We start from the raw sequence: 13,647 nt of genomic DNA on the forward strand, positions 1-13,647 counted from the left end.
GTATGTGAACTCCAAGTTATCTTCAGGAAGTTTTTGTTGACCTGTAGCCAAAAAAAGTTCTGCTTTCTAGAGAAAACCAGTTGTTTTAAACTTACAGAGGTGAGTCGTTGTTTCATAACTACCATTATAAACTCCCAACTACTATATTGTAGTTTTGTATCTCACTTTGTTGTCTGAGGTATAACAGAAGCCGTCCTTTTTGTGTTTTCCAGTGACCTGGAATAAAAGAGATCTTCTTGGGCCCTTGAAATAGTACAGCAAGACAAAACATACCTTATTAAGTCAGGTTTTATAAGCATTTACTGTGATTGAACTGTCCAAACAAAGTATAAATGTCTCCTTTCTTGAGGCTGTGGCCTGCACATTTTTCAATTTAAGGTATAAAGCAAGTCAGCATGCTCTACTGCTGAAGTATTACGAGAGTCTTGTGGGAAGCTACTGAATTCCAGCCAGAATTGGTTACCTTGTACCTCTGTTTCTTTGCCAGAAATATGGCACTATACCACTTTGCAGCCACGCTGCCAGAATATCCGTCTATAACCACTTTCAGCACGTGGTATCAACAGGTATAGCTTTGCTGACCCTTAAGGGTCATCTGTTAAGCCAGACATGAGTTTCAGCAGCATTTTTTAAGAGTTCAGTTTTGCACTATGGAGGTGCTACCAGCAGCCCCGCGGCAAGGACCCATAACCGTGCTCCTGGTGCCTTTGGTGGGGCAGCGGACACGCCGTCCAAACCGCGCTAACGGGGGTAACCAACATCGCCTGCGGTGGGTCCGTGTGGGGGCTAACGCGGGGGCCGAGGGGGTAGCGACACCGCTTCTGCCCTGGGCGCCCGCCGAGGTGCCCGGCCGAGAGCAAGCGGGGCAGGAGGTACGGCCACGGCTGGCTTGTCGCCCTCCGGGGTCACGGATCAGGGGCCGCGGGCGTGAGGGGGCGGCGAGCCCGGGCTGGGGCCGCGGCGGTGCCGGTGGGCTCCGCTCCCCTGCTCTCGTCCCCGGACACCTGCGGCGGGCGCTGCGGCCGCTGAGTGGAGCCCGCCGAGGGGAGCGGGCCGCGCCGGGCGGGGCAGGGCAGGGCAGGGCGCTCATTACCACAGCGCTGCGCTGAGGCGGCGGCTGTTGCGGCGGCGCGGCGGGTGGGTAGCGGCGGGCGGCTCCTCCTCCTTCTCGCCAGGCGCAGCATGGCGGTCAAGGTGACTCTTCTCTTCCGTCGCTTGTCGCTGGAGGAGACGGGCGGAACCCCCTCGCCTGCCCGCGCGGCGCGGCCGGGGGGCAGGCGGGCGGCGGGAGGAGGCAGCCGCTGCTGCGGGAGCCTCGCGGGGGGCCAGGGGAAGCCGCCGGGGCGGGCGGTGATGGTGGGGCGGCCCCGGGGAAGGGGCCAGCGCAGCCTGCCCTGCCTCCGCCTCCTGAGGTGAAGCGGCGAGGCTGCGGGGCCGAGGGCGAGGGGCGTCCCGGGGCGGGCGGGGCCCGGCGGGCGCGGGCAGAGGGCCGTTATCCGGCGCGCGCGGGCGGTAACGGCTGGGCCCGCCGGGCAGTAACGGCTGGCGTCCCGTGGGGTCGGGGCGCCGCGCCTCTTCCAGGCAGCCCGGAGTTTGACAGCTGTCACCGGCACTGGAGTGCTGTGGAGTCCCGCAGCAAGCACAAAGGGGTCATGTTTGAGGTTGGCCCTGCCGGTTAGATAACGGACCTGGTATTGCTGCCCTTATCAGCGCACACGGCCGTTTTTATCTGCACTCTGTCAGTAGCCCGGCTAGCGAAGCATTAACTTGCTTGTGTTTACAGGTGCAATCAACCAAAAGAGCGGATCCTGCTGAACTAAGAAATATTTTTTTGCAGGTAAAAAGATCTGTCTAATGTTGTTTGATTGACAGACTTTTATTTTTTGCCCTTTCAGCAGTTTGCCATGGCATCATACACGTGTTGTGCTTGTGGGATGCTTAGAAGTTCACTTTGCAGGCACAGTGTATTGAAAGTGCCTTCAGGCATTGAGGACAAACTGCTCCTGGCACAAATTGTGCTTAACCATTTCCAAATTATAATCTTAAATAATTTTATGAGGAATTTTCTAACTTTCTGTAAAGCAAATAATTACAACCATAACTAGGTACTGTTATTTTTCTAAATACACTTTTGCAAGATTATTCTTCCATGGCTGTATGTTTTGTCCTTGGGGTTTATATGTGTTCCTCTTACAAATGGATGGATGACTGGCAATGTTTTTAGAAGTTAAAATTGATTTCTTAAGATTGATGTATTTCATAATGTTATCTCTTGCAGGGCATTGTAAGAATTAACATATATAAATAACAGCAGCATGAAGCTTTCCCCATTCCCCGTAGTTACAGTGAAGCATGATCTAAAAGGAAAATCCAATCAGTCCTAAAACTCTGATAAGGTTTGAATCAGGCAGATGGAATACGAAGAACAGCCATGTTCTGGGTCCATAGTTGGACCACTGATATTTCCAAAATCACTAAAATACCTTTTTTCTTTCCCTTTATGTTGAATATTATACATTATATTCCAGAAGCTTTACTCTATGAAAAAAGAAAGAATATAAAATTAAGTATTAGAGCCAATACTGTAAATAATAACATCTATTATTTCATCTTGGAAATGTATCTTTTGGTCCTACCATATTATCTAACAGTTTCCACATATTATAAGTGGACAGAGATACCTTTTTGCCTGAGAGGGAGAAGTTATATCTCAACCATAATTTTGGCAGATTTTTCCTGTTGCATACAGGATTACACTGGTAACATTGCTTGAACGCTAAAACTTAGAATGTGGGAATCAAACCGTGAAAGCCCAGCATTTAGTTTCTAGTAAAAAATCGTCCATCACAGGTTCATTTATTGTTGACATGACATTTAGCTTTTGTAGATAAGGAATACAGTAGAGTACGCTAATAAAATAAGCAACATGAAAATATGACTTTTAAAATATGTATTAATACAATATAAAAATGTGTGATTCTAGAACATCACACAGCTCTTCCAACTTTTTTGCAAGACACTTTTGCATATTTGATTGCAAAAAAGTGAAATGTGGTGTCAAAATACTCCATTCAACTTGAAAATGTGGATGTTTTATGATTCTTGACTTCCAGTCAGTAGAATTGCTTGCTTCTGGAAATAAGTAAATTGTTTGAAGTCCTTGATTTTGGTCATACAGGGAAAAGTGGAGAGGAAGAACATTGTACGACTGGTTCTTAAAATTGTCTCTGTGACAATACATGTTTTATTGACCTAAAAAGCAGACAGTCTATGGGTTTTAAAACAGCTTTTTGGTCTGCTCCATGTCTATCTTACAATCTTCAAAGAAACATGCAAATGAAGTTGTGGATTGTTTTGTTTTCTGAGGAATGAAAAATACAAAAGCTCTCCCATCTCCTCTTGAGTATCTGAGATTTGCAGTAAAAAAAGACAACACAGACACCTCTGGCACAGAAAGAGAGTTTATATTTCTTTTGCATTCTATTTGATTCTAATTGAGTTTGAAATTGTGTTTTTTGTTTTGACAGATAGCAAGCTTAGTTGCAAACTTTAAAAATATCCAAAGAGAACACACTCTTTCCGAGACTAAGTTGTAGAGAGTCTTGTTATGAAATACTGCTAGTGTTGCACACATCAGGGGTCAGATATGTTGTACTCTTTGCTGAGGGTGCTGGCCTGTTCTGTGAGCTCCAGCTAAAGGGCGTGCATTCCTTCCTAAATTTGGCTTCCCTTGGAAAGGGGCGCAAGGGCGCAAGATGTGAACTCTAGGCCTCTTCGTCATCCACCTTATTCATACAGAGTGTACTTAAATTTCCTTCTGTTCATGTGTATCCTCTAATGTGATACGTGTCCTCTGTCCATCCAGTTTAAGTTGTATCTTAATGGATGCTTGATATATAACTTTCTCTTAGAATTTCTGAAGCTTGCTGTATATTTCTTTTTATTATTTTAAACTGTTAAAAACCTTAAGTTTGACTTGTATTAAAAAGATGTGCTATTATTTCTATGTAATCCTGTAACTATGAAATGCAGGCATTGAAATTTCATGTTTGTACACCATCAAATAAGTTTCCTCTCAGGTGTGTGCTAACCACTGACTTCAGTAACAACCATCGCTGAAGGATAAAAGAGTTACGTAGAACAACAGTTGTCAGATTTCTTAGTGAGACTTCATTCTTTTTTCTTGGGCAAGACACAGTCAGCCCTCAGGGAATATGGTTGAATATTATTTCCTGCCTGCTGAATGCAAGTGGAACCTGTTCCAGCACGGTGGAGAAAGGAACAAAAACTAATTTCCAATTTTAATACCGGAAACTTCCCCCACCCCCTTAAAAATGTCCTGAATCTCTTGCTCATAGCTTAGCTTAATTAAAAAAAAATATGTTAAGAGTACCCACAGGTCTCTCTTGTTTTGGAACTTACTTCTCTGCCCAGATAAAATAATTGGGATAGAAAACTCCTTTAAATTGAAAACTAACCAATTTTTCAAAGAAAGCATTGTTTCTGAAAGTGTGGCAATATCTAGCACTATATTGTAAAATAGAGTAGGGTTTTTGTGTGTTCATGTTATCTGACGATGTTTAAAAAAAAGTCTCATGCAAATTCATTAAGTGCTTACCTGAGACAGTCTGTAAAGGTATAGTAAGAATTTTGTGTTATAAAGTAATATAATTCAAGACTGAGGAAAATATAGATTAAATCGACATGTTATGTTTTATATGCAAATTAAGATACAATTTACAATTGCTTATTTTGTGCTAAAAGATTCTTGACTTAAGTTGTATGGTGAAAAGGTAACTTGAGGACAAATGTAAATGTGTGCTGAGAGGGAATAGCCTATCTACTTTGTCAGGCCTTAATTTATTGGCTTGCTGCCAAGCTCTTTCAAAATACCATGACCTTCTCATATGGAGCAAAATGTATCTGTCAGTTAATTATTTTTGTCTCAAAAAATTTTTAACAAAACTTCCCACACAGAGTTTTTATTGTAAAATGATTCACTCTTTGTAATAAACTCAGATAAATTGGTGTCTGAAGAAAAAAGATGACGTTTAGATTTTTACTATCTTTGACATGCACTCTACTGTCATACAGTTGAATTCTGTTATTCTTGAAGATACGCTCAATACTCTGCATGTCTGATGGTCCTTCATACATAAAACTTTCTTTGGATTGCATATCTTGCAGCAGAATTGTGCTTCATAATGCTTTTTTTCAGTCATTTGTGTATACGATTGAGAGGAGAACCTTTCTGAGTTGATTCAGTGAAGCCACAGTTTCATTATACTGTCATGTCAGCAGCAGTGCTGAATTAAAGCATTCCTGTCCATTGCTTTGTGTTCCTATTTTTGTGGAAATCATCTATTTTAATTTTGAATTAGTTCAGTAATCTGGTTTACAGTGCATTCTTGCAAACGGCTGTCATTACAGCTGTAGGGTGGAAGAGGGAGAGGTGATGAGGTGATGTGAGGGGCTGGTATTGTGGAAGAGGTACGGGAGATGCTTAAGCAGTCATTGATGCTGATGCAAGCTCCTTTACACTGAAATACTGTCCTGACTGATCTGGTTGGGTTGCATACAGCTGAAACAGGTGTGAGGCATGTAAATGATCCTCTTTATTGTGATGGAGTGTTACACCTTAACAGGTATTGTGTGTAGGTGTTACTGTTCATGGTCTAATTCCTGTGGGTCCCTGGCAGAGTAAGGTCCTATTTCATTACTCTTTCACATAAAGCTGTGTCAACTGAATTGAGATACTGCAGTATATAGTGGAAAAGTTACAAATTACAGATAAGGCCATTACTTGAAGTTTGAATTCGCTAGCATAGATGTTGCACTATAGGCCTTGGGGGGCATTGCCATTTCTTTTTCTGCAGAGAACACTTATGTAGTCATCTTTTAATGACTAGAACCTAGAAAGGCAAATTACATTTTTACAAATGAATTAAAAATCACTACTTTTATTGCAAATCAAAATTCTAATGAAACAGCTGTGTAGTTTTGTAACTTCACTTTCTCAGAACAAACACAGTTCTATGTATGTTTGAAGGTCTGCATCTAAGTCATTGTGTATACAAGTAGACTGTGCAGTAGAGAGTGAACAGAAGAGATGGATTTTAAACTATTAAATAAGCTTTCTTACAGGTTTTGTGAGCAAAAATGCTGAGAAACAAGCTCAGTCATCAAACTGGATTGGGTCACAGTAGTTTAGAGAACTAGAAATCTTTTGTGAGCTACTTTCCTGTGTTCCAGGATGCAAACATCATTTAACTTTGCAATCTGAAAACTTAGGTTTTATTTCTAAGATTACTGTCATATCATAAATAAACTACAAGAAATTTTTCCTGCACCTATACTGCCATCTTGAAACAAGATCTGAGAGGTATGAACTTCCATAATACATTTCCCTTTAATGCATCACTTGTGATGCTTTCTACTCCTGCCTCCTCATGTCCTTAGTTCAAGATTGGTATTACCCAGCGTAACTGGACAGCTGAGGGCATGGAATTTACTTTATGCTAAAAAGTTCACTTTAAATTTAAAGTTGACCTATAGATAAGAACCAGTGATTAATGATTTGAAACAGAAAAATAATCAGTAAGAATACTGATACAGACATGTGGCAGTTGTCTTGGTGTACAAGTAATAAATATGTACTTGGTTATTTTATTTTTAGTTAGTTTTATTAATATTTAAATTATGTAAGTCTAAAATTTGCCTGTGATTTTTATTTGAAAATTTATTGTTAATAAAATTAAGACTCAATGTTTTTGAGTTTTACTGAGTTTTACTGTTTTACTGAAAAGTAAAACATTTCAGTTGACCCAAATCCTTTTTGTCTGTGTGTCAATTTTTACTTAAATGAAAAATGCCAAACCCATTAGTTTCAGGATAAAAACTAATCTGAAAAGTTATCTTTCACAAAAAGAGAAAAATGATATGTATTTTCCAAGCTAACTATAGGAATGATCAGGAACAATTATTCAGAAGATATCTGGTACTAGAAATTGTAAGAAAATTTATGTGCTGTGTTTTCACAATGTGGCTGCAAATGGAAAGCTACATCATGGCTGTAATTTTTATAAATTTATGCAATTACCTGACAGTTTCTGAAAATACGTAATTGTCTTTTTATTAGAAGGTACTGGTCCTTATGTGAACACATCTATTCTACAGGGATAATCTGATTGTTGTGGTACGCAACTAGTGCAGTGACGCTATTAGTTTAATGAAGCCCTTTAATTTCAGAGCAGTTATGTGCAGGCAGTTGTGCACCATTTTAAGTGATATTCAGTAAAGATACTAGTTTAGTAATCACTGATAATTAGCATCTAAATGGATTCATTTTTGTTTGTGTGGTTTTGTTTTTTATTTTCACTCTAGTATGCCAGTGTTGAGAAAGATGGTGAGCATTACATGACCCCAGAAGATTTTGTGCAAAAATACCTAGGACTTTATACAGATCCGCGTTACAATCCTAAAACAGTGCAGCTGTTGGCTGGAGTGGCAGATCAAACAAAGGATGGGTGAGAATTTTGCTTTCCATTAGAAGCTTGTAATGCATTGGTAAATGTGTGAGTGAATGAGTTTGATAATTTAATCTTCTAAAATACATTATTGATTTTATTACACTTCAAATTTATTTAGATGATAAGTTTTTCTCAAGTACAATAGAGTATAAATTTGTGGAAATTGGGAAAAAATGCAGTGTTTAACAGTGAAGAGTTCAACGCATTTTTTAAATTAACATTTGTTTTAATGGACTTTTGACAATTGCTACAAATGCAGAGGAAGTTGATCTGCGAGCAAGTTTAACATAGTGTGATTAACTTGGAAAAGTTCTTTTCTGTGTATTCACATCCATGATTAGATATTACGTAGAGTCATTAGTACCTGTAATTAAACATGGAAGTATGGAAAAACTTTCTTATTTCTGTAGTTCAGTCTGTGAATTTTTGTAATTCAAATCAAACCATTGAGGAGTTTTTTAAAGTGCTGGCTATTAGGAAAGAGAGACACTAATGACTCTATGAAGGAAGAAGGTGTTTGCCTAATCAGGATAAGGTCACACCACATAAAGCTTTTCCAACTCTGCTTACAGATGATATTACTTGCTTTTAGACAGTTCTCTGAAACAAATTACAAAATGTCCACTCCACTGAGGTAGTACCCTCTAACCCACTCGTCTTCAAATGAGCCTTTTCTCTTGCTTTGGCCTTGGATTGTAGTAGGAAGCGTGGACATTGTTAAAGTAAAGTGAAAAGATTAAGATGGATCAGAGAGGACGTCAAGAATGCAGAAGGGAGTGGGTATTTTGTAGAGGAGAGAGAAAGTTGCTGTTAAAATACTATACAATACATTTGTAAATATATAGGCGTAACTTATTTTAAATTTGAAAGCCCCTTAACTTCCTTGGATTTGTGAGTCTAAATCTGACCTTTGACATGGCTTAAATGTTTTTATTTTCCTGTGTTCTGCTTTAGAATATTTCATTGGTTTGCATAGTATCCTGAGCAGCTTGCACAGTATCTGTGCTTTACAAATAAAATTGTATATGCTATATACATTTTACACTAAACAACAAATGTAGAATCACCTGTTTGATGTAATGTTACGTGATTTTTTATTTTATAAAGCTGCAGCATTTTGGTAATACATTTGATATATACATATGTTTTATAAATCCAAATAACCTGTCTCTGCAATACATGGCTGCACTTTGTTGCATTGTTATGGATTGAAAATGCTATGTTGTATTTATATGTTGAAATAATAGTCTAACTGATGACTAGTAAACCAACATGTTGAATATCTTGTTTCTCTGAAAGCTGTTGGTTGTCTTTTACGGTGTGCATTGCTTCAGACAATGTTTTATAAAAGGATGTTTCTTACATTAAGTAATCAATAGTTTGTTTTATTGCTACCACAAAAGTTTACATTGAGACATCACTTTTTTATTGCTTTCTCTGTGAATATAAGTTTGTTTTGTGTTTTGTTTTCAATCTGGGTAATGTTTGAAGTGAGGTAGTCAAGTATGGGTAAGTGTGCTTTATCTACTCCTGTATGGGAACAGTGGGAATGGGAATTATTAGCATATGGTCTGCAATACAAAATGTTTGTGTGTCTGAATACCTGTTGATACTTGTCTGAAACTTATTTTCCTAAATGTTTGAATCTATGTTTATCTCTAACCTGTATTTCATGTGAAGAATTTGTTAGAAGCCCATCATAATCATTGGATTATGTATTTATTTTTACATTCACATTCTTCCTTTTGTAGTGAGCTGTAATATATCAAAATCCAGACTCTAATAACTATATCATCTGCACAGAGAGGTTAATTATTGTAATCTTCAACTGAATTCTGGAATATATTACATCTTTCCAAGGACTTAAAGTTACTTTATGAAGTCTGAGGAAGTATCAGTAGTCCTATTCCATGCAGACATTTGTAAATTAAATGACAGCCCAAAGTCACATAGCAAGTCATTGAGAATCTTTGGGTTCTGTTATGAAATTTCATTCCTGTATCTGCTATGATAGTCTCTTAGCCTTGCTTGCTCTTCAAATAAATACGCAAAGTGTTTTTGGTAACTTTTCTTTGTTAATAATTTTTTATTTCATTTAGTTTTAAGTTTGGCACTTTAGAAAAAAGGCGCATTTTGGAACTGGCTGTCTGTAGGCATATGTTTAAAAAAATGTATTTTTACTTTTTCCTTGTGGTAACTTGATACTTACTTAACTGTGTCAGAGTACTATTGCCTTCTCCTATTCCTACAGTACAAGACTGGTTTGCTTTAGCAGAACTCCGTAAGGTAGTCCTTAAAACTGATGACTTTTCACTTTGAAAGTGTTTCTTCCTGTCCTGGTTTCGGCTGGGATAGGGTTAATTTTCTTCCTAGTAGCTAATATAGTGCTGTGTTTTGGATTTAGTATGAGAATAATGTTGATAACACACTGATGTTTTAGTTGTTGCTAAGTAGTGCTTACACTAGTCAAGGACTTTTCAGCTTCCCATGCTCTGCCAGGTGCACAAGAAGCTGGAAGGGGGCACAGCCAAGGTAGTTGATCCAAACTGGCCAAAGGGCTATTCATACCATATGGCGTCACACTTAGTATATAAACTGGGGGGAGTTGGCTGAGGGGCAGCGATCGCTGCTTGGGGACTGGCTGGGCGTCGGTCAATGTGTGGTGAGCAGTTGCATCACTTGGGTTTTTTTCCCTGGGTTTTGTTCCTCTCTCTCTCTCTCGTTGTTTTCCTTTTCATTACAATTTATTATTATATACATTTTTTTTCTTTTTCCCAATTATTAAACTGTTCATATCTCAACCCACAAGTTTTCTTACTTTTGTTCTTCTGATTCTCTCCCCAGTCCCACGGGGGGGGGAAGGGTGAGTGAGCAGCTGTGTGGTGCTTAGTTGCCGACTGAAGCTAAACCACGACACTTCCTCATTGTTACAAATGCATGTTCTGAGAAGCTAATGTGATGAGGTCTAAACGAGAATTTGGCCTAAACTGCCTTGTCTGCTATCTGTTTAATACGATGGGATTTCACTGATGCTGTAGGTAAGCATTCCTGTGTAATCAGACTGCAGGCGCTACTTTTGAAATTAGGTTACATATCCTCTCTGAATAATGGACTTATATATGTGTGCCAAAACCAGCTTCCTAATTACATAAGTCAATTAACATTAGTAGATATTGCAGTTTTAAAATCAAAGATTTTCTTCTCCCTTCAAACCTTCAAAATTTCTCAATAGTCATTCAAAATTCTTCATTTTAATTGCTTGTTTCTGGCTACTCTGCTTATCAGTGTATCATTCTTCAAATTTGGAAGTCTGTTCTTCTTAAGCTAAGTCCTGAAGAGTTGATGTTTCACATAATGGAGAGTCACAACAGAGCTATACATAACATCTAAAAGCTATGTTGTGTGGGGAAAAAAGAGCAAAGAGTTGTAGTAGGAAAAAAGGAAAGCTAGGGAAGAATTGTAAACACATGGCTTACTGTGTGTGCCTTTGAAGAGTAACAGTACAGAAGAAATAAGAGGAGAGGAAATTTTTAGAAATGTTACAGATAAAATGAAAGGTGAGTGATTTGATATTGTTACGGACTCTAATGCAGCAGGTTCACTGAATGATACTTGAGTAGCGATTGGGTGGGAAGCTCCATCACTCTGTTTAATCCAGCTCCTGTTATCTCCGCCCTAAGGGATAATGGAGGATCACAGGGGATATCCCTGCTCTTAGGCATTGCAAATTGAATATATGAAAAGGAAATTGAATGTGTCTATCTCCTTTTGCTGTAGGCACTGTTAAAGTGAGACCTCTGAAGACGGCTTCTTTCAGGTTCAGGCTTCTACAAATGTGTTCTACAGAGATCGTCACTTGATTCTGTCAGTTATAAAGCTTCCTGGTTAGGAATTAATTTGTATGTCAGGTTTATGCTTGTATGTGAGGTATATTTTGAAATGATAGTATTTACAATTATTTTAAACATTATTCTGTTTCTCTGATACTAAACCCTTATTTATCAAGATGATCCTTTGGATGAAATTGACTTTGCATCTGAAGAACCATTCTCACATCTTTGATTTTTGTGGCTAAGGTGTGACAAATTAATATAATAATTCTGTATTTGCCATATCTTAATTCCTTCCAAAATTACTACATTTTTTTCTGCATTTTCTGTATAATGCATATATGCAAGAATGTTAACATATGTAACCTTGTTTAAAGTATCTCAATTCTGCTTTATGTGTACTTTGACAGAGAAAGACTAGATAAACTAATGAATAGTGTGACTTGATTCTTTTTCTTCTTTTTTCTGTAGGGAACAGAATTTATACTTGGCTCTTTAGCAGTATGCAATATACGTGTGAAGTAATCACTATGAGCTAATGATCTCCTATGCAGAGTACTAACTTCAGATCAATTATATACATTTTCTAGGAAAATGCACCATCTAGAGTGGTATTCTGTGTTTTAACAGCATCTGCTGCAATAGTAATGTTTTTGTTTAATTTTAAAAATGTAATTAAAATTCTTATTCCCACTGATAATTTATTTGATGCTAAAATAGATATCCCATCATTTATTTCTATAAACTGAGCTCAGGAACTTGCAACTGGATGGAATATTCTAAGTCATCAAGATAAGTCCCTTATTTTTACAAGGATGAAAACACACAGTAGTTTTAATAACCAAGTTTGCTGTTAAAACGTAAGGTTTTGCTTGCAGTGTTCTGGAAAGGCCACAGTATATGCCTGCTCTAAATATCTTTATGGATATGTGATTTTGTTCCTGGGCCAACATTATCCTTTATCTTCTCCAGGCTTAGGGCTTGTCTTTCTGCAGCTGTTCTTACATACAGCATTAGGATCCCTTTTAAATATTTTTTCTGTTTAGTCAGAATAAGCTGAGTTCCTCTAGAAAAGTTATGATTATCCTAATAAGTTACCTGTGCATACCTTCAAGTCTGAGTTTATATGTATTGAACACAAGGACTTGGATTTCTATGCAACATTCCAGAGATGTTGTGAAAACCCTATCTGGGGATACCACTGCTTCCTTATCTTGCGCAGAAACAGCTTTTCTAATGCATCCTGAGTTGCATTTTTCTATATGGTGACTGTCTTGCATACACAGCTCAGAATCTTGTGATCTGGTGTTAGACTCAAATCCTCCCCTGCCTTGATCATGTCTAACTGTCCTTATGTCCAAAAGTTCTTATAGTTTCTTTCTCTCTTTCTTGTCCTCAAGTACATGACTTTGTGGTTCATGTTATATTTGAAGTGTAATATTTATTCTATATACATAGTAAAGTATAACTTTTTCTGAACCTGTGTTTTTTATGAATGTTATACATTGTTTTAAGAAAATACATACATGGTATAGTATATTCCTATATTTGCATTAAACTATCTTTTCTTTCTCAGAAGAAATACAAATATAAATTAGTAATATAATGGCTGCCCTGCAAGTTTCACAGTGGTAGAATTTTGGTGGGGTTTTTATGTCTTAATTTTTAAATGCTGTCTGTATGTTTATACTTACAAGGTAATAAATTGTAGGTGTTCACTGAGAATTGATTATATTTTGTTGTTGATAGATATGAATAATTCAGTCGTTTTATAGAGGAAGAAACTGAGTTGCATAAAGGTTAAGTAACTACTTAAATGTAGCAAATACTTTTTCAGTTTCTAGTGTAGGGTTTTAACTTTTTTATATTAAAATTTTATTTTGATAATTGGATCATACAGTTTCCTAGAGCATCAAACACAAAATATCATTAGTATTGTGAATAATTTTTTGAAATCTTTGTAACTTCTGTATTTTCCTTTGTAGGTTGATTTCCTATCAAGAATTTTTGGCATTTGAATCTGTTCTGTGTACTCCAGATGCAATATTCATTGTTGCTTTTCAGTTATTTGACAAGAGTGGCAATGGAGAAGTAACATTTGGTAAGAATATCTAAAGAAAAACAGTTTAAAGTTATTATAATAGTATAAATTGTAATAATGGGTCATCACCATTGGTGCATAGAAATGCATATTGTGCAGTACTGTACTGATTTCCTAACAGTTTGCATGAGTAAAACTTTTTTTTTCTTTCAAGTGATACAAGCTTAAGAAATACATAGAAACGAAA

General features: G+C 37.7%; 1 protein-coding gene across 3 annotated transcripts in view; it reads left to right on the forward strand.

Moving 5' to 3' along the window:
• Window positions 1-28: 28 nt before the first annotated feature.
• The window catches only part of SLC25A12 (solute carrier family 25 member 12), a 53,769-nt gene continuing 40,150 nt past the window's right edge, over window positions 29-13,647 (forward strand). Inside the window, exons 1-4 of one of the 3 annotated variants that reach the window (XM_075512596.1) lie at window positions 29-99; window positions 1,784-1,837; window positions 7,384-7,526; window positions 13,345-13,460. In XM_075512596.1, coding sequence (XP_075368711.1) covers window positions 7,417-7,526; window positions 13,345-13,460 — 226 coding nt within the window. In that variant the 5' untranslated portion in view covers window positions 29-99; window positions 1,784-1,837; window positions 7,384-7,416. Of the gene's footprint in view, window positions 100-1,068; window positions 1,195-1,368; window positions 1,413-1,783; window positions 1,838-7,383; window positions 7,527-13,344; window positions 13,461-13,647 lie in introns of those variants that run through there. The other 2 variants (XM_075512594.1, XM_075512595.1) reach the window with 2 other exon arrangements.

Source organism: Mycteria americana, chromosome 9 (assembly GCF_035582795.1).
Source record: "Mycteria americana isolate JAX WOST 10 ecotype Jacksonville Zoo and Gardens chromosome 9, USCA_MyAme_1.0, whole genome shotgun sequence".
Taxonomy (NCBI): Eukaryota; Metazoa; Chordata; class Aves; order Ciconiiformes; family Ciconiidae; genus Mycteria; species Mycteria americana.